Source organism: Mastigoproctus giganteus, chromosome 8 (genome assembly GCF_048544385.1).
Source record: "Mastigoproctus giganteus isolate SK-2022 chromosome 8, ASM4854438v1, whole genome shotgun sequence".
NCBI lineage: Eukaryota > Metazoa > Arthropoda > Arachnida > Uropygi > Thelyphonidae > Mastigoproctus > Mastigoproctus giganteus.
The window spans coordinates 143,069,723-143,091,996 of NC_143582.1; the positions used below are offsets into that span (position 1 = coordinate 143,069,723).

Consider the following 22,274-nt stretch of genomic DNA (forward strand, 5'->3'; position numbering starts at 1 on the left):
GTTAAACATGATTTTCCCCCTTACAAAACCATACTTGGGACCTCCACTTCTGATGTTACACCAATTGAAAGAATATCCATAAAGAATAACGTTCTGCTCTGCAGCCCCCTGTAATCACCTTAAAATCTTTCCAGTAATCTCAACATGTTCTAGCTTATACAGTAACTTCTCATGAGGAACTGAGTTAAATGCATTGCTGAATCCAAATAAACTATGTTGAAATTGTTCATTATATCTAGGTAACATATCAAAATAGCTTACTGAATTAGTTAAATATAATTTTCCTTTAACAAAACCATCTTGTTATATTGTGTCCCCTTAAGAATGCCATTTCTATTTAAATGCTCCTTTATTGTACTCCAAAATTGCCTCTAAGATTTTCCCTCTCACTGAAGTTAGACTAACTGGTGTGTAGTTACTGACTTCACTCTTAGAACTGCCTTTGTATTGGCATTATGTTGGTACTTCAATCCAGTGGAATCTCTCCTGAGTCTAGTGATGCCCTCATAATTACCTTCTATAGTTGAATACACTCTCTCTGGCTGCCCTCCTAAAAATTCTGGATATGTCAACTACATGAGCCTTAATTGCCTTCATGCATGAAAGTTAAGAGACATCTACCTTTCACCTAGGCAGTTCCATTTCCATATGGTGTTAATGAGAAACCAGTGACACATTCTAATCTTTTGGTAATGCTTTAATTTTGCTAATTTTTTTGCTTTGATTTTAAATGTGAACAGGTGATAAAAATAATGTTTACATTGTATCTGCCAGATACCATATGAGCATCTGAGTTTCAATCTGGAGAGTCGGTGACTTTAAATTATTAAATCAAAAAAACTTTTTTTTTATTATTATTATTATTAGTTTTTCATTTATTTTTAATTGCATTTTTAGTAAATCCTAATTAATAGATCACTGTTTTCAATTCAGTAAAAAAAGCTAAATTTGTTTTATAATTTAAACAAAACAGAAGGTTAAATAGATACCATGTTGTGAGTGTCTTGGTTACAGTTGAGAGCGTGAAGGTTAATGCAAAGGTTAATGTTGTACATTATTATATGCATTTTTTGAAGGTATATTACTCATGAACCTGTTTATAGTAGTATGTTATACTGTAAGAGGTCTAATCTGGCATCTGTGGGACCATGGAAGTACTGAATTATTGGACTATATTTATCAAAAAATAGTTACAAAGACAAGGGAAAAAGCAACATTTTTATATTTTGTCCAGCATGTTATTTTATGCAGTGTAATAATAATGATACATAAAACTGTAAGGTATAGAATCATAAATGAACACATTTATGTTAATTCAGTTTTTTAAATTAAAAATTTTGAAATTTTGAGTTTCTAAACTCAGTAGGATTTAATATTAAATTGCAAAAGACTTGCTGTACTATGAAATCTGATGATGTAGGAGCAGCAGATCTTATGTTTATCTCCTTGTTTTACTTGCTCTTTAAGCATATCTTTGTCTGCCTATTTACCAGACTTCAGTTCCTCCCCCCATTTCTGAAAACAGTCTGAATAATGTGCAGCTGTGATGATACAAAGATAGGTATCTAGTGCTCACTTGTGTTTTTGTGGATGACAGGATTTCAACTGCCTAGTTAATACTGTGGTCTGTTCTTAGAGCAGGACAGATTTTGCTTTCAGAAGTTGTCCTGGTGCTACACTACTTTCAAACATGGAAGATTAAACTTTTGGAAGTGACATTTATTTGGAACCAGTGCAATACAAAGGTACCTTGTAGTGAAGGCAATATTTTTATTTTTTTTTATTTAAATCAGTGGTGAAGCTGCTATACTATTGCTGCAGGGATGCATATAGGGTTTCTTAAATTTTTGCCTGTAATTTAAATGGCAAATTAATCTTTCATATGCGATTTGCTTGAGGGTAGTGCAATACTGGTACAACTCATTGTGAAGTCAAATTTTGTTCTGCTGTGTGTGGAACATAGTTTAAATTCTAATAGCCACAAAACAGAAGAACAAAATAGAAGACCTGTACTTCATTTCATTGAGCTCTAATAGCATTAGTATATTTTTATCCCCACCTAGAAATATTTGAGTTAGGAATTTGATATTGTGTGCATACATTAAGTTTCATAAGTTAGCGTATGTTTATTTGTTTTTCTAGATCAGTGGTTGCATGAACTAGAGCCATGAATACAGTGAAAGGTTACTGGAGAAGGTTGGGTTCTGATCTGTTATCAAATTTTTTCATTTACAATGCAAAAAAGCAGACCAAAAATGAGAGGAAAGCTGTATATGGGAAGGATTGCTCATATGAAAAGGAAATGACAAGAGTTTTTTTTTTTTTTTTTTTTTTTTTTAATATATGTCCATGCTGAAGAACTATATTATCAATATGATGAGAATCATATTTGCAAATGTTAGAAACGAGATAATAATTTGACCATTAACAATTTTGGAATTGTGCGAATTGTGCTAATCTGTTTTTCTGTCAGCAGCCAGGTTTCAATGTCTGGGTTTTTTTTTTTTTTTTTTTTTTTGTAGATGCCTTTGGAATATTTAACATATGAACTATGGTATGGAGCATTATCTAAAATGATAATATTATTGGCTCAATGTTTGGTAATAGTCTGGACTGTACTTGTTAATAGGAGAGATTGCTTCTACAGGGATGGGATACACTTAAATAGAAAGGGTGCAAGAATATTTGCTGATGCTATCGAGGCAGTGTTAGGTGGGTCGGAAAACTGCTAGCTTGGGGGGAGACAAAGACCAATAGATTGACAGTAGCCACTGGCAGAGGTGAAAGAGATTCTTGCACTGCTTCTATTAGAATGAGCAGAAGCCTGAAAAACAAGATGCATGGTATTTCAGAGACTGCTGGGAGCCATTGCGGTACAAGTAAACACATGGGTTGTGTTAGGGTAGCTAAGAATAGAAACAGGTGCAGGTATACTTGCGTGTACACCAATGCTAGGAGTTTAGTAAATAAATTTGATGAATTTGAGGTATTGCTCAAAACATCAAAGGCAGATATTGTTGGGATATCAGAGACGTGGTGTCACACAGATATAAGGGATGCAGAACTGCAATTTGGGGAGTACAACGTCTACAGAAAGGATAGACAGGATAGGAAGGGGGGAGGGGTTATGCTATTAGTTAAGAAACACATAAAAACCAAGGAAGTGAAGCCAGTCGACATCGCTGGACAGTGCAGTGTTGAGTCAGTTTGGTGTGACATAAGCATTGGGAGATCAAAATTGAGAGTAGGAGTGTGCTATAGGCCTAATGACTCTGATGAGTATAATAAGGAACTGTACAGGGAAATAGTGGGCCAGTAAATCAGAGAGTCTTATAATGGGAGATTTTAATTTCCCAGATATTGACTGGAATTTGGGGGCTGGTTACTCACACACTAGCAGGGCTTTTGTGGAATTATTGGATGATCAGCATGTTTGGGAGGCAACTAGAGGGAGTAATACTCTTGATTTGATTATCAGCAGTGATTCTTCATGCATTAAGAATCTGCAGATAAATGAACCACTAGGTGGCAGTGATCACAGTGTGCTGAAGTAGGATTTACTGAAAGAGGTAACTACCATTAGGGGTAAAGGGAAGGGTTATTGCTTCCGTAAAGGCGACTACGATGGACTGAGACAGTATTTAAATTCTATACAGTGGGACCAACTGATGATGTTACCAACAGCAAATTCGAAATGGGAAGCATTCAAAGAACTTATCTTGGAAGCTACTAGGCTTTACATACCAACTAAGAAATATTGTTCAAGGTTTAGGCCAAAATGGATGTCAGATGAACTAATGAGGCATATGGCAGAGAAGAAAAATGCATGGGATACATATAAATTAACACATGACACAGAAGCCTATGATAGATACAAGTTGATATGCAACCAAGTTACAAAGGAGGTTAGGCAGGCGAAGGCAGATTACGAGAAATCCTTGGCAAGGGATGCAAAGAAAAACAGCAAAGAGTTCTTTACTTATGTAAACTCTAGAAGGAAGGGGATGAATCAGATTGGTCCACTTGATATTGATGGGTCAACTGTTGATGATCCTGCTCAGGTAGCTAACAAACTAAATGAATATTTTGCATCGACATTCACACATGATGAGGAGTTATTCAGCGAGGGGAATGCCAGAGGTGTATTCAACTCTAGCAGTAAGCTACAGAATCTTGAAATAACTGGGAGTAAAGTGGAGGAGAAACTGTTGAAGATAAACACAAGAAAGGCACCCGGGGTGGATGGGATCTATCCAGTTATATTAAAGGAGGCAGCAAAGGAAGTAAGCAAACCCTTAGCCATAATTATGAGAGCTTCCTTGGACTCAGGGGAGGTACCCATAGACTGGAAATGTGCAAATGTGACCCCAATTCACAAAGGAGGATCAAAGGCTGACACAAGTAATTATAGACCTGTGAGCTTAACTTCTGTTCCAGGAAAATTAATGGAGGCACTGGTTAAAGAAGCACTGCAGGATCATTTAGACAAGACTTCAGTTATAGCTCAGACACAGCATGGTTTTGTTAAGGGGAAGTCTTGCCTGACCAACTTGATTGGATACTATGATGCAGTCACAAAAGAACTGGATGCAGGGAATAACTTTGATATTATATACTTGGATCTTAGAAAGGCTTTTGATACTGTTGCACATGGAAGACTGCTACACAAATTGGAGCAGTGTGACATTGGAGGCAAATTGCTGCTATGGATAAAGGGGTGGTTGAGGGGGAGAAGACAGAGTGGTAATCAATGGACACTGCTCATCGTGGACTAATGTTATTAGTGGAGTCCCTCAGGGCTCAGTGTTGGGTCCATTATTGTTTTCTGTATTTATAAATGATATTGATGATGGTATATCAAGCTTAATGTCCAAGTTTGCAGATGATACAAAGGTTGGCAGGGTTGTCAAGGACACTACTGACACTATGCTGCTGCAACAGGATCTGGAAAGGTTGAGCAGATGGGCTGAGAGGTGGCAAATGAAGTTTAACATTGACAAATGTAAAGTACTACACATGGGAAACAGCAACCCCAGAGCAATGTATCAACTCTGTGGTACTACACTGACAGTGGTAGAGAATGAAAGGGACTTGGGGGTGATTGTGCAGGCAGATATGAAGTTCTCTGAGCAGTGCAGACGGGCTGCAAGAGTAGCTCATGGAGTATTGTCAATGATATACAGGAATTTTTCCAGCAGGGATAAGGAAGTGATTATTCCATTGTATAAGGCAATGGTCAGGCCACACCTAGAGTACTTGTATACAGGTCTGGAGGCCTCATTTCAAGAAGGATGTAGAGCTGCTGGAACGAGTACAGAGAAGGGCAACAAGATTAGTGAATGGAACAAAGGGGTGCTCTTACGAAGAAAGGCTTAAGTTTTGCAAATTACAGTGTCTGGAGACTAGGCACCAGCGAGGTGATCTGATAGAGGTGTATAAAACCTTGAATGGTTTAAGCATGCTCAATGCTGATGGGATTCTTCCTCTAGCTCAGAAAAATCACCTGAGAGGGCATAAATTCAAATTGAGGAAAGACAGATGTAGGATAGACGTGTGGAAATTTGCCTTTAGCCAGCGGGTGGTTGGTTGGTGGAACAGACTGCCATCCCTTGTGGTGGAGGTTGATAGCCTAAATAAGTTTAAGGCTCAGCTGGACAGGTATTTTGAACGAACAGAGGGGTGAAGTGGAAGTGGGTTTTTTTTTTTTTTTTTGGCTGATGCTGCATAAGCTTGCTTTCTTGCATCAAATGCCTCTACTAATGCTAATGCTAGTTTGTTGACAAACCAATCTTCATAATGTGGACCATTATTTCTCAATGCATGCAAATAAATTTGCATGCATTGAGAAATAATGTAAAAATGTAAAGCATTAATAATGTAAAGCATTTGTCTCCAATGCATGCAAATAAATTTGCATGCATTGGAGACAAATGCTTTACAACTACCAGCATATGTAATTATTAGCCTTGAGTCTTTCCCAGAAAGAGATTTCAAACCAGTAAGCTACTCAAAAGCACTTTATCAGATTTTATGGTTGTCTTGCCACATACCTTTTTTACTTTGTATGCCCATAATTTATCCAGTTTTCATCAGCTTTTGAATCCTAGACCTTTATTATATTTCATACTGTATAACTGCAAATACTTTTGTATTTGGAAACTTGTCATCCTCACATGTTACTATTATTAGTTTTTTTTTTTTTTTTTTTATCTGGGAATTTCATAGTGGAAGAAAATTTCTTGTATTTTTTTTTTTTTTTTTCAAATAGCTGTCAGTGTAAATTCATTATATTTTTGCTTTCTTGTTTGGTTTTCTAGTCTTTGATGGTTGCTTCTTTCCAGGTGTTGAGAATGATCTATACTGCTGAAGTTCAGTCTTCATATTTTTAATAGTTCAGTCCAAAATGCCAGTTAAATCTGCAGCCAAAGAAAATCTCATGTAATTTAGCCAGATGTTTTTCTTTTAACTTGCAGAATATATTCCAGATAATAACTTTAGCAGAGCTTCTTAAAAGCTGGCCAGCCATGCACTTTCGAAAACCATCGAACTGACTAGAATGTGCTATATTGCTAGGAGGGCAATAACTGATTAGGTAATAACTAACTATGCAGGAAAGCAATAAATGGGGATAAGATGTTTACAGATGCATTCATGCACAATATTTATAATGTGTAATTAATTTTCAGTTAAACTTATATTAAAAATTGAATTTGCATCAATGTGTTGTTACAAACTTTTATAGAACTATATTTGCAGATTTCTCTCCACACTCCAATATAAAAGTTAGTATTACTGCAGGGGCTCACATCTGTTGAGTATGGGCTTGGCACACCCAGGGTCCTGAGCTGGATATCATCATCATTCTTCTCTTCTTGGTGATTCCTTTCTACTCTCTCTCTCTCTCTCTCTCTCTCTCTCTCTCTCTCAGGGTAACTTGGGAATTTTTTTTTGGCTGGTGCAGCATAAGCCTCAGGCTTCCTTGTGCCATATGGCTAATAATAAGTATAGTCCTTGAAGATGCATAAGTATAAATTTTATAGCAAATGAAGTGAACATTATCCATGGATCTGTTTGAATGAGTTTGTGCACATGTCAAAGGTGGCAGCCTGATGGGTCTAGTGATAGTTGACACCACTTTGAAACTCAAGCTCCACAGGAAAGGGTTCTGCACAATTATTGGAGAATTTTATATGATATATAAATATTTTTTTTTTTTTTTTTTTGACAGAATTATGACAAACAATGAATGTTGGATACATCATTGTGACCAAGAAACAAAACAGATGAATAAATAGTCGTAACATTTTCACCAACCTCCAAAAAAAAAAAAAAAAAAAAAAAGTCAAGATTCAGTTGTCTGTCAAGGTCATGTCTTATAGGTTATCTCCTGAAAGACAACAGCATCACTGGGGTACCCCAGAAACCTCCTGGAAGAGAGGCTATCAAGTTGAAGAGATGGGAACTATCCAAAGGTGTATGCTTCCTGGCTGACAGTGTTCCTACTAACAAGGCTGCTTCACAGTGATCTTTGCAATTGGTTGTGGCTTTTGAAAATTTGCAACACCCACTTCTGATCTCTTGCCTTCAGAGTGAGGAGGTAATTGAAGTAGAAGTATGGCTTTCTGCATTACGTGAGGAGTTCTATTCGAGGCCCTAAGCTTATCCACACTTGATATAAATATGTAGCTGTATTAGAGAAGGATAAAATTGCTAGCTAGTTTTCAAATCCCTAATTGAATTACTTCTAGGTGAGGTTAAATACTCATTGACTGTCCCTAGTAATATGCAGTTGTGTTATTCCAGAGGCATTTGCAGAGGCTGCTTTTCTTAGCAAATTGCATGAAATTACTGATGTTCTCAGCAGCTTCACACAGTGATTTTTTAATTCTCTTCTTGACATTCTTCCACTTTGATTTCTTTTCTTTCTCAGGACAAATGGTATTGCTATAATATTAGTATATAATATAGGGAAGAACTTCAATATCATTATTTGCGTTTTACCATTTGGTGACTAGATTATTAGCTGCAGAATTTATTACATTTTTTTTGTATATGAATATATATCAAATGTAAATATTTTATTTTGGATATAACCAGACCCTTATATAATACTGCAACCTTCTTCCTCATCAGATGAATGGTTGCCAGACATAATTAAGCCACAGTTTTTCCAAGGCCTTTTGAAGAGGTGATTTTAATTTCTTTCCACAACAAGATTAAAAATGGTATACTTTATTGTTCTATTGAGCCTATGATCTCTAGACTCAGTTTTCTGAAAGTTTGAGTAGCTCTTTAGCTTATAGATCACCCTTTGATCCATTGGTTGCACTAAAGAAATAACTGGCTAGGAGGCAGGTGTTGAATCTCTTAATTAAAACTAGTTTCAACTCATGTAGATGGGTTGTACCATGATAACAGGGCAGCATGTCTTCAGGAAGACAACAATTTTTTGGAATGTTCTTTAATTGTTGGTACAAAGTTGTGGTGAAACCAGACCCTGAAAATATTGCTATTCAGTCCAGTAATTTAACTGAGCCTCACACATTAGGCAGGAAAGTTGCCTTTAAAGTTATCAATTCATTGAAGTTTCCAATAATTGAAGTTTTAAGACAATTATCATATAACGGATGTTGCAGTATTGGCACAGCAATAGTAGCATGTTGCTGTTAACTACAAAGCCATGAGCATTAGATCCATTGCTGCCCACTTAAGTTTTATCAGGTAAAAGTTGGTAAATTATGCTGACTAATTAAATCTCTGAGAATTGAACTGTACATTTCAACATTTTAAATACCAGATGAAGTGTTTTTTCCCCCCCCCCCTCTTCAGATTGGTGAATTTTATTATGTTCTGCAGTTTAAAACTTGTTAACTGCCCATCAGAGAACATGAGTATTAGTTAAGCCTATTTCTGTTTGAAACATTTTTGTTTTTTTCAATAGTTTGGTATGTTTCAGTTTTTTTATTGCTTATTTATTTTTTTTAATAGACACTTGAAGTTAGATTCCTTTCATGTTGAGTTATACCGCTTGATATCGAAGGTTCGAATGTTGATGATCGTATTCGGATAGCTGACAAACTGAATGAGTATTTTGCATCTATAATTTGCACATAAGGACTTCTGTAGGGAAAGTGGAGGACAGAAGCTTATTAAACTGTAACAAGAAGCTAAATGATTTTGTAATAACTGAGAGAAAAGTGGAGGAGAAATTGAAGTTAAACATAAAGGCATCTAGGGTGGATGGGACTTATCCAGTTATATTGAAAGAGGCAGAAAAAGAAGTAAGCAAGCCCTTAGCCATAATTATGACAGCATCCTTCAAATCAGGAGATGGAGTCCAAGGATGCTCTCATACTCTGACTGGAGAGGTGCAAATATCTCCAATTCAAAGGGTCATCAGAGGGTGACACAAGTAATTACAGACCTGTAATTACTTGTGTGATTTTCCCTGGAACATAAGTTAGTTTATGTTCCAGGGAAAATAATGGATCACTGGTTAAAGAAGCATTGCAGAATCATTTAGACAAGACAGCAGTAGTAATTCAGAAACAGCATGGGTTTGTTAAGGGGAAGCCTTGTCTGACCAATTTGATTGGATACTATGATGTGGTCACAAAGGAACTGGATGTAAAAAAAAAAAAAAAAAAATTTTGATATCATATACTTGGATTTCAGGAAAGATACTGTTGCACATGGAAGACTACTCTACAAATTGGAGCAGTATGGCATTAAGGGCAGGTTGCTACAATGGATAAAAGGATGGTTGAGTGGGAGAAGACAGAGTGGTAACCAGTGGACACTGCTCTTTGTGGGCTAATATTATTAGTGGGGTTCCCCAGGGTTTAGTGCTGGACCCATTGTTGTTTTGTATATTTATCAATGATCTTGATGATGGTATATCAGGCTTAATGTTGAAGTTTGCAGGTGATACAAAGGTTGGCAGGGCTGGTAATGACAGTATGCTACTGCAACAGCATCTAGAAAAGTTGGGCAGGTGGACTGAGAAGTGGCAACTAAAGTTTAACACTGCAAAGTACTGCATATGGGTAGTAGAGCAGTAACCCCAGAGAAATGTACCATCTGGGTGGTATTACACTCAGGGTAATGGAGAATGAAAGGGACCTGGGGTTATTGTGCAGACAGACTGCCAGAGCAGGTCATGGGGACTTGCCAATGATATATAGCAATTTTGCTAGCAGAGATAAGGTGATTATTCCCTTGTATAAGACAATGGTCAGGCCACACCTTGAGTACTGCATACAGGTCTGGAGGCTTCCTTTTAGGAAGGATGTAGTTACTATAGTGGGTGTAATGAGCAACAAGACTGGTGAGGGGAGCAAAAGGGTGCTCTTACAAAGAAAGGCTTTAGTTCTGCAAATTCTAGTTTCTGGAGACTAGGCACCTGCAAGGTGATCTGTCTGAGGTGTATAAGGCCTTGAATGGATTGAGCAGGCCTAGTGCTGATGGGATTCTTCCTCTCACTCAGATTACAAACCTGAGGGGGCATAAACTCAAATTGAGGAAAGATGTATGTTGAATAGATGTGTGGGAATTTCCCTTTAGCCAGCAGGTAGTTGATTGCTGAAACAAACTTCCATCCATCATTGTGGAAGTTGATAGTTTAAATAAATTTAAGGAAGAAGTGGACCAACTTTTGGAGCAAATAGATGGGTGCAGTGTGAAAATCTTTTAGTTTTTGCTGACTTGCTTTCTTGCATTATATACCTGTGCTTATTACCTCCTGGTTTTTCTCATTTTGCTGAGTGTTGCCACAGAGTTGGTGAATTAATTGTAAGATACTGCACATGATTACTACTACTCATGTGTAGTATCTTACATTTGTCAATGGTAAACTTAAATTTCCACTTCTTACTGTCTGCTTAATTTTTCTACATATTGCTGCAGTAACACACCCTGATTGCTGTCATTAACCGTACTGCTAACCTTTGTATCATTTGTAACTTAGGCATTGATTGGCTCTAATTTGTAAAGCATTTTTTGATGTGCAACAGTATCAAAGGCTTTTGTAAGATCTAAGTATATTATGTTAAAATTATATTTTGCATCCAGTTCTTTTGTTACTGTGCCATAGTATGCAATCAGATTGGTCAGATAAAATTCTTTTAGAAAACCATGCTGCAATTCTAGTATAACTGCATCCTTGTCTAGATGGTCCTGCATTACTTTAACCAGAGATCAAATATCTTTTGTCACCCTTTGGTTTCCATTTGATTTAGGGATAACATCTCTAGAGACCCTGAAATAGAGGATGCTCTCATAGTTATGGATGCAAGTTTGCTTAAAAACTTTGTTGCCTTCCTTAATATAACTGGATGGATTCGATCTACACCCTTTCCCTTTTTTATGTTTAGCTTCAATAATTTGAAGCTAAAACCTTGAAGATTATTTCTTTATTAACTGATATAAAAACCTAGTAATTTCTATGATTTCTTCTCATTTAAAATTTGCTGTTGATAACATCAGTTGTTCTCGCTTCCCAGAATTTAACAACTGTCAGACTGCTGTGGTCACTTTATGAAAGCAAATGCCTTTCCATTTGCCTTTGACACTATTACATCTTTAAGTGAATCCCACCTCAATACACTGTGATCACAGCCACCTAGTGGTCCATGATTACAGTGATCTACATGATTCTTAATCATGAACAGTTGCTTCTGATTATCAGATTTAGATTATTGCATTCTCTTGTTGCATCTAATTTGTTGGTGTAGAAAACAGTCATCCAGGGCGCCTCCGTAGCCAGGTGGGAAGGAGTAGCAGTGCGTAGCATATGCTTCTTGATCAGACCGGGGTTCGAGCCCGTGACCACCAAATATGGAGTATGTGGAAGGGTCAAGGAATAACCACCGCATATCCCCAAAGCAATATGGCCTCAGTTGCTAATGCTCTTAAAAAAAAAAAAAAATAAAATAAAATAACAGCAACCCATGCCAACCAGATGCTCTGCCTTGGATTTTTTGTGCTTTTTAACTAAGAGTATAACTCCTCCTTTCCAGTCTCTTTTCTCTACACACTGTGCTCCTTGTATTCAAATTCTGCATCCTTTGTCTTGTACCACTTCTCTGATATCCCTACAGTGTCTGCATTTGATGATTTAACCAGGACTTCAAATTCATCAAATATATTTCTTGTGCTCCTAGCATTAGTGTAAATGCAAGAATAAATGCAACTGTTTTCACTCTTAGTAAGCCTAACACAGTTTGTGCATTTTCTTATTCTGTGAGTTTCCCAATGGTTTCAAAATTTGTGACACGTTACTTTCCAGGCTGCTGGATGTTCCAATGCAAGAATCACTTGCACCTCTGCCAGCAGCTACTGTTAATCTATTACTCTGTTTATCTCCTCTAGCTAGCAGTTTTCCATCCCACCTTATCACTGGCTCAATACCATCAGCAAATATTCTTGCCCCTTTTATTGAAATGTATCCCATTCAGACTCAGACTACACAGAAAAACTCTACCCTGTGAACTTTTCAGTCTCTTCATGGCATTTGTTGTTCTCATCTATTTAAAAGATGTGCCAGCTCCAGGAGACCTGGTACATGTTTTAAGAATACAGTAAACCCTTAACCCAGACCCCGGTAACCCATACATCGCTTAATTAGGACAGTTCTAAAAAAAATTTAAAAGTGTAAAAATCAAATGACGATCGGGCTCAAAGGTCATATGTATTGTGTCGGAGGTCATTGGGCCGCGATGACTCACTCTTCACAAACAACTTGGTTCCCAGCTGTGGTTCAGACAGTTGTTTGTCGTTTGCTCCGCAGTTACGTGCTTTTGTCGTTTGTGCTGTGCAGTTAAACAGTGTCTTTAAGTAAGCCTAGTGCATGGCATAAGCATAAACTATTGGTGATAGAAAAACTTTTTGAAAAAGGAGCTTCAGTGTCCAGCATCTGTCTTGAGTATGGCATCGCAAAACAAACAGTGTCGGACATTAAAAAGATAAAAAATGAAATTCGTAATTTTGTTCTCAAGTTTAATGTGGAGAAAGAAAAAAGTAAAGTTAAACGGATGCCTACTGATATAAAGCACTAGATTATGCTGTGTACAAATGGTTTTCCCAACTTCGTTTGTCTGGTTTGGCTGTGCAAGGAATAGAAATTCAAGTAGTGGTGGAGAGACTGGTTAAACAGTTAGGAATTGAACAATTTAAAGCGAGCTCAGGTTGGCTTTTTAGATTTAAAAGATGGCATAACATTTCGAACAAGAAAATGTGTAGGGAAATTCTTAGTGCTGATTTTGAAGCTGTTGAGCCTTTCAGGAAACAACAATGATTTTATTCAAAAGGAGGGTTATCAATTGAACCAGGTGTACAACTTTGAGACCATACTGTTTTGAAGAGCTCTGCCTGAAAACAGTCATCAAAGACTGAGAAAATCATGCCTGGAAGAAAAATAAGCAAGGAACGTGTTTCAGCCTTTCTGTGTGCAAATGCTGACGGAAGACATATGTTAAAAACTGTCGTTGGGAAAAGCAAAAACCACATGCCGTAAAAAAACGCGTTAGTAATGGACAATCTACCAGTACACTACTACAATTCCAGCAATGCATGATTTACCACTGAAATAACAATGGATTGGTTCCACAAGAAAGCTGTGCCAGAAATCAAGACATTGAATCAAAGATTTGAAAATCCCAGAAGACTAAGTAAAGGCCTTGGTTTTGCTAGATAATGCACCAACCCATCCTGACGTTGACAAACATGTCAGTCGAGATAAGAAGATTAAGTGCATGTTCCTGCCACCAAACACAACATCTGTTTTCCAGCCTATGGACCAAGAGGTGATTTACATGGCAAAGCAGCTCTACAGAAAGAAGTTTTTGAGTGAAGTTCTAGAAGTCACTAGTTGGTGAAGAAGACAGAAGAGGACAACAGACATTGAAAAATTTAAAGTTGCACAACGTAAGATCTATGATTTACAACTTTGCTGATGCTGCAAAAGAAATCAATTCAAAAACTTTGAATTCATGGAAAATTTCTCTTAGATGAAGAGGCTAATCCAGAAACAGAAGGTTGTGAGACAAGACTTTTATGAGACTCTACAATGAGGAGGGGAAAAAGCTGTGTCTTTAGAGGAGAGAGAGTCATGGATGGAAGAAGATGATGATCCTGGCTACCATATCATGACCAAAGAGGAGATCACAGATAGTGTAATGGGAGCAGCAGAAAGTTCAGACGAGGAAGAAGATGAAGTGAGCAACTCTCAGCCAAAATTTAAGGTAAGCGAAGTGAAAGACCACTTGAACTTCGTAATTCAGTATGTTAAACAGTCAACAAATGAAAACGTATCTGCCTATTATGAACACTTAATTCACCTACGTGAATTGGTAGTAAAGGAAATAAACTGCAAACAATCAAAAAATAAATAAAAATAAGTAATTTTTTCAAACCAGTGAATGTGGCAAGTGATGTAAGTGAAGATGAACCAGTGCAATCTTGTTCTAAGTTATTATGGACATTATGTATTTTTAATGTAAATACAATTATATACAGTATATATTTACTACATATTTTTGACTATGTACATACATATTTTTAATGCAAAATAAATGTTTTTTTTCTGTTATCCAGGTACATTATGTTGTTTAAATAAGCTTTACCCACATTACAAAGCATATTTCATATAATCCAGACTTTCATTAAACGGACACCTCTCAGTCCTTATTAGTGCGGTTGGTTTAATGAGGGTTTACTGTACTATCCTTAAAATTCTATGCTTTTTAGAATCCTATGCTTCTTATTTTTGGTGTTGCCTGTATGCCAGATCTTGCAAAAAAAAAGTATTTTCTGGGCATACATGCATAGTTTTGCATGTGTAGAAACAACTTGCTGTTAATGCTTGTGTTAGAAAAGATTTGGGTTTAAAGGGGAGGGTAACAAAACATCTAGAACAATGTTTTTCAACCTGAAGTTTGTAGTCCAGTGATGTATCACAGCAATATCTGTGGGTGGGATGTGACATTTTTGATAAAGCACAAACATTAAAATAAATATATGTAATATATATATTTTTTTCCATTTTTGGATATGAAAAAATGAATAACTACAATAACTTGTCTGTCTGCAAATGCAATTTCCAGAACAACATGGATTTACTTATTTATTTATTTATTTATTTATTTATTTATTTATTTATTTTTTTAAATAAGTTTAGGTGGTTTGCATTATAAAATAGGTTGACAAACACTGATCTAGAACACCCTGTCTCTAAATATTCCTTTGATATGCAATTATACTGATTATAAGTGGCATAGCTGGGACTTTTTGTCAGCCAGTACATTAACAAAAAAAAAAAAAAAAAAAGTGCCAATTGCAATTCATAAAAAGAGGCCATTTGCTTTTAAAAAAAAGTGCCAGAATTCCATGTCAGTGGTACAACGTATCTGCTGACCCTACCCTGGCTATACCACTGCTGATTATCCTCGTGCAGAATTGTTCGGGTTGCGGTCAATTCATTTTGAATCTAAACTTGTTGCTAGAACTAAATTTACCCTTTCCATATTACGCATATATAATTAAAAATTAACAGATTGGAGAATGTGGGACATATGTATTTTATTAATTTTTCATTTTCCAAGATAACTAAAGGCAAAACTTGCTCTTTGATACAGGTAGTATTACTGGAACTGTTCGCTCTGTGTCTGTACAAGGATGTGAAAATTTACCTGTCTGTCCTTTGAAAAAGGGAACCAATGTAGGCATTACAATAACTTTTGAATCACGTAAGTTATATATTATGATTATCTTTCTATAAAGTTAAAATAATTTTCCTCCTAGTGGTATTTCTTCAGCCAGTGTGAGAAGAGGGATGCAGGTTATGTGGTAATACGTAACAGAAGCTTCTGTTTTAGCGTGGTCGTGCTAGATAAACCTCGTGCACATGCTTTATCTAGCATGACCATGCGGTACCATTCTTGATTTCCATATGTAATATATTTATGTATTCATTGCTGAGGGAGAGAATGTCGAAAGCTTCTGTAAGTATTTTATTTTATCAAAAGAAGCGAGTGCAGCGAGCAGGGGGTGAAGCCACTAGTACCCGGGTTCCCAACCTATGGGTCATGACCCTCAAGGGGCTGCAAAGTGTTTTCTGTGGGGTTGCTTGGTTATTTTTAGTTGCAATTATTTTTATAGGAAATTTCACCAAACTATAACAGGGAGCTAAAGGATTTTGTAATAACTGAGAGCAAAGTGAAGGAGAAATTGTTGAAGATAAACATAAGAAAGGCACATGCGGTGGATGGGGATCTATCCAGTTATATTAAAGGAGGCAGCAAAGGAAGTAAGCAGGCCTTTAGCCATGATTATGATGGCATCTATCAACTCTGGAGGTCCCCACAGTCTGGAGTTGTTCCAATGTATATCCCCCAAAAGGGGACTTGAAAGGTGACATGAGTAATTACAGACCTGTTACTTTAGCTCCTGTTCCAGAGAAAATAATGGAGTCACTAGTTAGAGGTACTGCAGGATCATCTAAACTAAACTTCAGTTATAGTTTAGACACAGCATGGGTTTGTTAAGGGGAAGTGTTGTCTGACCAATTTGATTGGATACTACGATGTGGTCACAAAGGAACTGAATGCAAAAAATAATTTTGATATTGTTGCACATGGAAGACTACTGTACAGTTTGGAGCAGTATGTGCAAGTTGCTGCTATGGATAAAGGGATGGTTGAGTAGGAGAAGACAGAGTGGTAATCAATGGATGCTGCCCTTCGTGGACTAATGTTATTAGTCGTGTTCCCCAGTGGCGCCTGGTCTTGTCTCATTATAGCCTTAGTTGCTAATGTGCCAATAAAATCCCACCAACCCCAGTGGTTTCTGTTGGGCTCATTGCTATCTTCTGTATTTATTAATGATATTGATGAAGGTATATCAGGCTTAATGTCCAAGTTTGCAGATTATACAAAGGTTGGTAGGGTTGGTTGTTAAGGATTATACAAAGGTTGGTTGTTAAGGACAGTACACTACTGCAAGAGGATCTGGAAAAGTTGAGCAAGAGAGGCATGAGAGGTGGCAACTGAAGTTTAAGCATTGACAAATGCTACCCTTCATTAGTATGGCTGATGGGTATCGATAAGATACCTGAAATTACCTTAATGTATAGTAGTTTAGGCAAATAGCTTAATAAACTATATTATTAGTTTCGCGTGGTATTTTATTTGGTAATAATCTTAATGGAAAACAACCATGTTTAACATTCTTCCCTAACTATATACTCGTGCAACTCTCTCATGAGACTTACTAACTTAGCCAACTTGTGAAACAGGCCCATGAAAATTCCATGTGGCATTTGGATTTGAATTCAGGTTTTTTTTAACCTGGTGTGATGAGGATGGTGATTATATCAACTGTTCTACATGTGAGGGCCTGTTAATGGTACATATGGCTGCCAACTGGGAAGAACTTGAATAAAAGAGCTATATTCACAGCTATAAGATTTAAAAATTAGAATTTTGTGATAAAAAAGTGATAATTTAGGTTATAAACTTAGTTATGATTAAAATTATTTTTACAATATGTAATTGTTCTAACTACAGAGAATTTCAAGAAACAATGTCTATTTGCATCCATGTTTAATTTTACAAATTGTATCAATATTTAATAATTTTTAAAAATCATCATCAGCCATTTTCAATCCACTGCAGGATGAAGGCCTCTCCGGCAACTTTCCAGTTCCTTCTATTTTGAGCACTGGCCATCCATTTACTACCCAAAAACTAATGAATTTCATCTATCCATCTCCGCCTTCGTCTTCCAGGTTTTCTTCTAGCTCCTCTTGGGTACCATTCTGTTATTTTCTTAGTCCATCTGTCATCATGTCTTCGAGCTATGTGTCCTGCCCAAGACCATTTTAGTTCTTTAGTTTTGCTAAGAATGTCCTTTACTTGAGTTTGCTGCCTAATCCATGTGTTTCTCTTCTTATCTAACAGTTTGATTCCCAATATAATTTGTTCCATTCTTCGCTGTGTAGTTCTCAGCTTCTCTTCCATTCTTTTGGTGAGTGCCCAAGTTTCACTTCCATAAGTCATGGTGGGGAGTATACATTGGTTCATTATTTTACATTTCAGACAAACTGGGATATTGCTATTCAGTATGTGACTATATTTCCTGAATGCTATCCATCCAAAATTTATTCTTCTCTTGACTTCCAGCCATTTATCATTATTACAGCTAATAACTTGTCCCAGATAAGTATATGACTCCACCTCTTCAATTACTGCTCCTTCAATCATTATTTCCCTTTCTGTAGCATACTTGTTCATCATTACTTTTGTTTTAGCCATATTCATCTTTAGTCCAAAATCCTTACTAACTGTGCATAACTGATTAAGATTTTCCTCTAATTCTTTGGGATTGTGGCTTATGACCACAATGTCATCTGCAAGTCGTAAATGGTTTAAGTACTCTCGGTTCACATTGACTCCTTTCTGTGACCCAGTCTAATTTTCTGAAAGCTTCCTCAAGGGCAGCAGTAAACAGTTTCGGAGATATTGTCTCCTTGTCGAACTCCTTTCTTGATTTTAAATTTCCTACTGTCTTTGTCTAGTCTAATAAAGGAGGTAGCACTCTCATATATTTTCTTCAAAATCATAATATATGGGGTATCTATGCCTTGTCTTTCCAGTGCCTGAAACATTGCCTTATGCTGTATGGAGTCAAATGCCTTTTCATAATCCACAAATGCCAGGCATAATGGTGTTTTATATTCATTTGCTTTCTCCATTAGCTGTGATATTATGTGAAGGTGATCCATAGTTGAGAATCCTGTCCTAAAGCCAGCTTGCTCTTTCGGTTGATTCTCATCAAGTATTCTTTCTAATCTGTTAGTAATAACCCTTGTTAACAACTTGTAGATGTGGAATAACAAACTAATTGGTCTATAATTTCCAATTTCTGATATATCTCCTTTCTTATGCAGCAAAACTATGATTGCATTATTCCACTGCTTAGCCATCACACCTTTTCTAATGCACTTTGTGAAGAGCCTTGCCAGTTTTTGTGTTATGTCTCTTCCTCCCAATTTTAACAACTCCACATTAACTTCATCTTCCCCCGGGCTTTCTGATTCTTCATTTTCTTCAATGCATGTTCTGCCTCATCAGGAAGAATATTGGGTATGTCGTATGTGTTGCTACTTTGCAATCCATCTTCCCCACTGCTGGCATCATTCCCCTGCTCCTTGTATAATTCTCTATAGTAGTCTTCTGCTATTTGAATTATGCCTTCTCTGCTGTTTATAAGTACACCATCGCTATTCTTCAGTTTAAGTATCATTTGTCTTTCTGTATTACTGCTCGTGGCTGCTGATTTAAATCCTTTGTTTTCTCTTAATGCTTGTTCTACTTTTCTTGTGTTAAATCTTATGTCCTCTCTGAGTCTTTCTAATGGCTTTGCATAACTCAGTATACTCAATTTTCTCCCTGTCAGTGTTTTTCTTGCTCTTCATTTGTCGTCTTTGGTTCATCATGACAAGTGTTTCTTGACTAATTTTTTCTTCTTTGTATTTCTTTTTACCTATAGGTTTCTTGGGCTTTATCGCTTTCATGGTACATATGGCTGCCAACTGGGAAGAACTTGAATAAGAGCTATATTCACAGCTATAAGATTTAAAAATTAAAACTATTTTTAAAAATAGTTTACACTTATTCCATATGTAAATGAAATTTTTTTTTTTTTTTTTTTTTTTTCCTAATTGAATAGAAACCATTTCAAATTCTGCCACTGCTGTTGTTCATGGCATAATTTCTGAAGTACCAGTACCTTTCCCACTACCTCATAGTGATGCTTGTCAGTATGGTGGCTTGACATGTCCTTTGGAGAAAGGCAAAAGTTACACTTACAGTACCCAACTACCAGTAAAAAAGACATATCCAAATGTAAGTAAATTCAAAAATTTGAATACTTGTAAGGTTCATTTTTGATAAACAGAATTTGTTTTATTTTGTTTTTTCCTTCACTCAGCTGTTTGGGGGTTCATAGTTTGAACACTGAACTGATCACCGAAAAAATAATGGATAAAATAAGTAGCTGTGCTTAGATATTGTATAGTACAGTTAGTCCTCGTATATAGCACGATAGTTGTGTTCCTAGAAACCCTCGTGCAATATAAACAGGCCCTATGGGAAAAATAGGGTTAGGTACCTACCACCCAAGATTGAACACACATTTGTAACCAAAACATTACCAAACACAATAAATAATCATAATAAAATATTTACGTATTTTATTACGACTATTACGTAATAAAATATTGCTAATGCTTTTGCTTCTATCGTAAGCAAACTTGTTTTTTGTTTGATTTTCTATCCAAACAGATGACAGCCTTTCCATCTCTTCCAATTCTTTGTGTCTTAATCTAATGGATTTTAATTACACTTTGAGTTGTTCCTGCTATGAAAGTTGTTTTTATTTTCTCTGCATTTTTTCTAATTCTCGGAGTTGCCTCATTTAGGTCTGTAGCACGTGCAGTATCACATGGTCTTTCATTTCGCTCAAAGCATTTCACAATTTCATATTTTTTCTCTATCGACAGAGGCGGACTGGCCATAAGCCTTACCGGGGAAACCCCGGTGGGCCGGAGGCCGGTGTGATTTTGGCCATAAATGCTAGTACGAGGCGACTACAAATTTTCCCGGGTAAGAATTTTTGACCCAGTCCGCCTGTTTATTGATATTGCTTTTCTTTTTCTCTCTGAATCTGCAGTGTCTTCACCAGGATGCTTCCTTTTCACACTTTTTAAGTATTTTACTCATTTTTAGGGAATAAAGCACAATTACAAAACGAGGAGGCACGCTTGATACACATAAACAAAGCTGCACGCGTGTAGCAACTGAATAAACAACACTGTAAAGACTGTTATACACTATTAACACCTCACATTTTATTAAAGCACATTTCTGGGGGTTACTACCATAAAACAATAAAAACAATTTCCAGTTGCATTTCTGCCAGTGGAATCTGCTATAAACTGGTAGTAAACTATCTAATTGCATATGCGATTATACCGATAGCTGGAATTGTGTTGCTTTTTACGTTATTATGGTGAAATGTGTTTCCCCTTCACTGATATAAAAAACAAATACATTTTCAGAACCTTCTCTTCATTCCTATCGTGTTGCGTTCGGTTGGGGTGATTCTGCATTCGACTGCCATTTCTTGTAAACACCAAGGCAAATCGTGCATAAGCTAATTCGGTTCGTGTTATATAAGATATCGTTTCCCTATTTATAAATCGTGTATGATCGAGTTCGTGTAGTGTAAACATGTGTTATACAAGGACTGACTGTACTTAAAAGTGACATTTTAGTTAGTAGTGTTATGTTGCAGTATTTCATAAGCAGCAACAGTACTCTGCCATTTAAATATGGTTTAATACCATCTATTTGAAAGAAGATCCACATGGGGATGATCAGTTTGTCAGTAACCGATACTTAAGAGAACTAAAACCATCTAAAAAGATTGCTTTTCTTTTTTTTGTTTTCCTCTAAGCAGTAAAAAGGAATGAAACAGTTCATTATTCTACATAAATTCGTACAGTAGAGCGTTGGTTATCCGAAATAATTAATGTCAGACTTCTTCCAGATAGCCAAATTTTCTGGATGATCGAATGTAAAATTAAATAAATTTAATATTACCTTATAATTAAGATTAATTAAATTTTTAAAAAATTATAAACCAATCTTAGAAAACAGAAACATCCATCCAGGCATTTTTATGATTTTTATACAAAACAGGAAAATTAGATTTTTAAACGCTTTTTTTTTTTTTTTTGACTTGCCGATAACTAGCACGGACAATCTGTGTGTCCCAGTAGCATTTGCACACAGCAATTGTTAACTCGCCCTTTTCTCATAAAACCTGGTGCAAGCCTTTTAGTCGGTTTTTCTTAGTAATGCTTTCCATAATAAGCCCGTCTCATTAACCTTATAAATGCTTTCTTTCTTGTAATTTGCTATAGCTGAAGCAAATTTCCTTTTTAAAGGACACTGCTGCCAATTCGTCAGCAGAAAGTTTCTTGCCTTGAATATTTAGTTCACGTATACCATGTCTCAATTTAAAGTTTTTCAGCCAACCTATGCTTGCCTTAATCTATAATAATAATTAATAAATAATAATAATTAATAAATAAAAAAAATAAAATAAAAAATAAATAAAAAGGAAATTAAACCTATCATCCTATGCGCTTCCCTTACCCGAAAGTACTATCCAGATGACCTTTGAATTTCCCCAAACTGTCGGCCTCTACCACC

The 22,274-nt window shown here is 36.3% G+C and overlaps 1 protein-coding gene across 2 annotated transcripts in view; it reads left to right on the top strand.

The window, feature by feature from the left end:
* Positions 1-22,274, top strand: part of LOC150081876 (NPC intracellular cholesterol transporter 2-like) — a 70,567-nt gene that overhangs the window by 41,204 nt on the left and 7,089 nt on the right. For both annotated transcript variants that reach the window (XM_090379784.1, XM_090379783.1), the window contains exons 2-3: positions 15,633-15,743; positions 19,726-19,901. In XM_090379784.1, the coding sequence (XP_090235910.1) occupies positions 15,633-15,743; positions 19,726-19,901 (287 nt within the window). The remainder of the gene's footprint in view (positions 1-15,632; positions 15,744-19,725; positions 19,902-22,274) is intronic.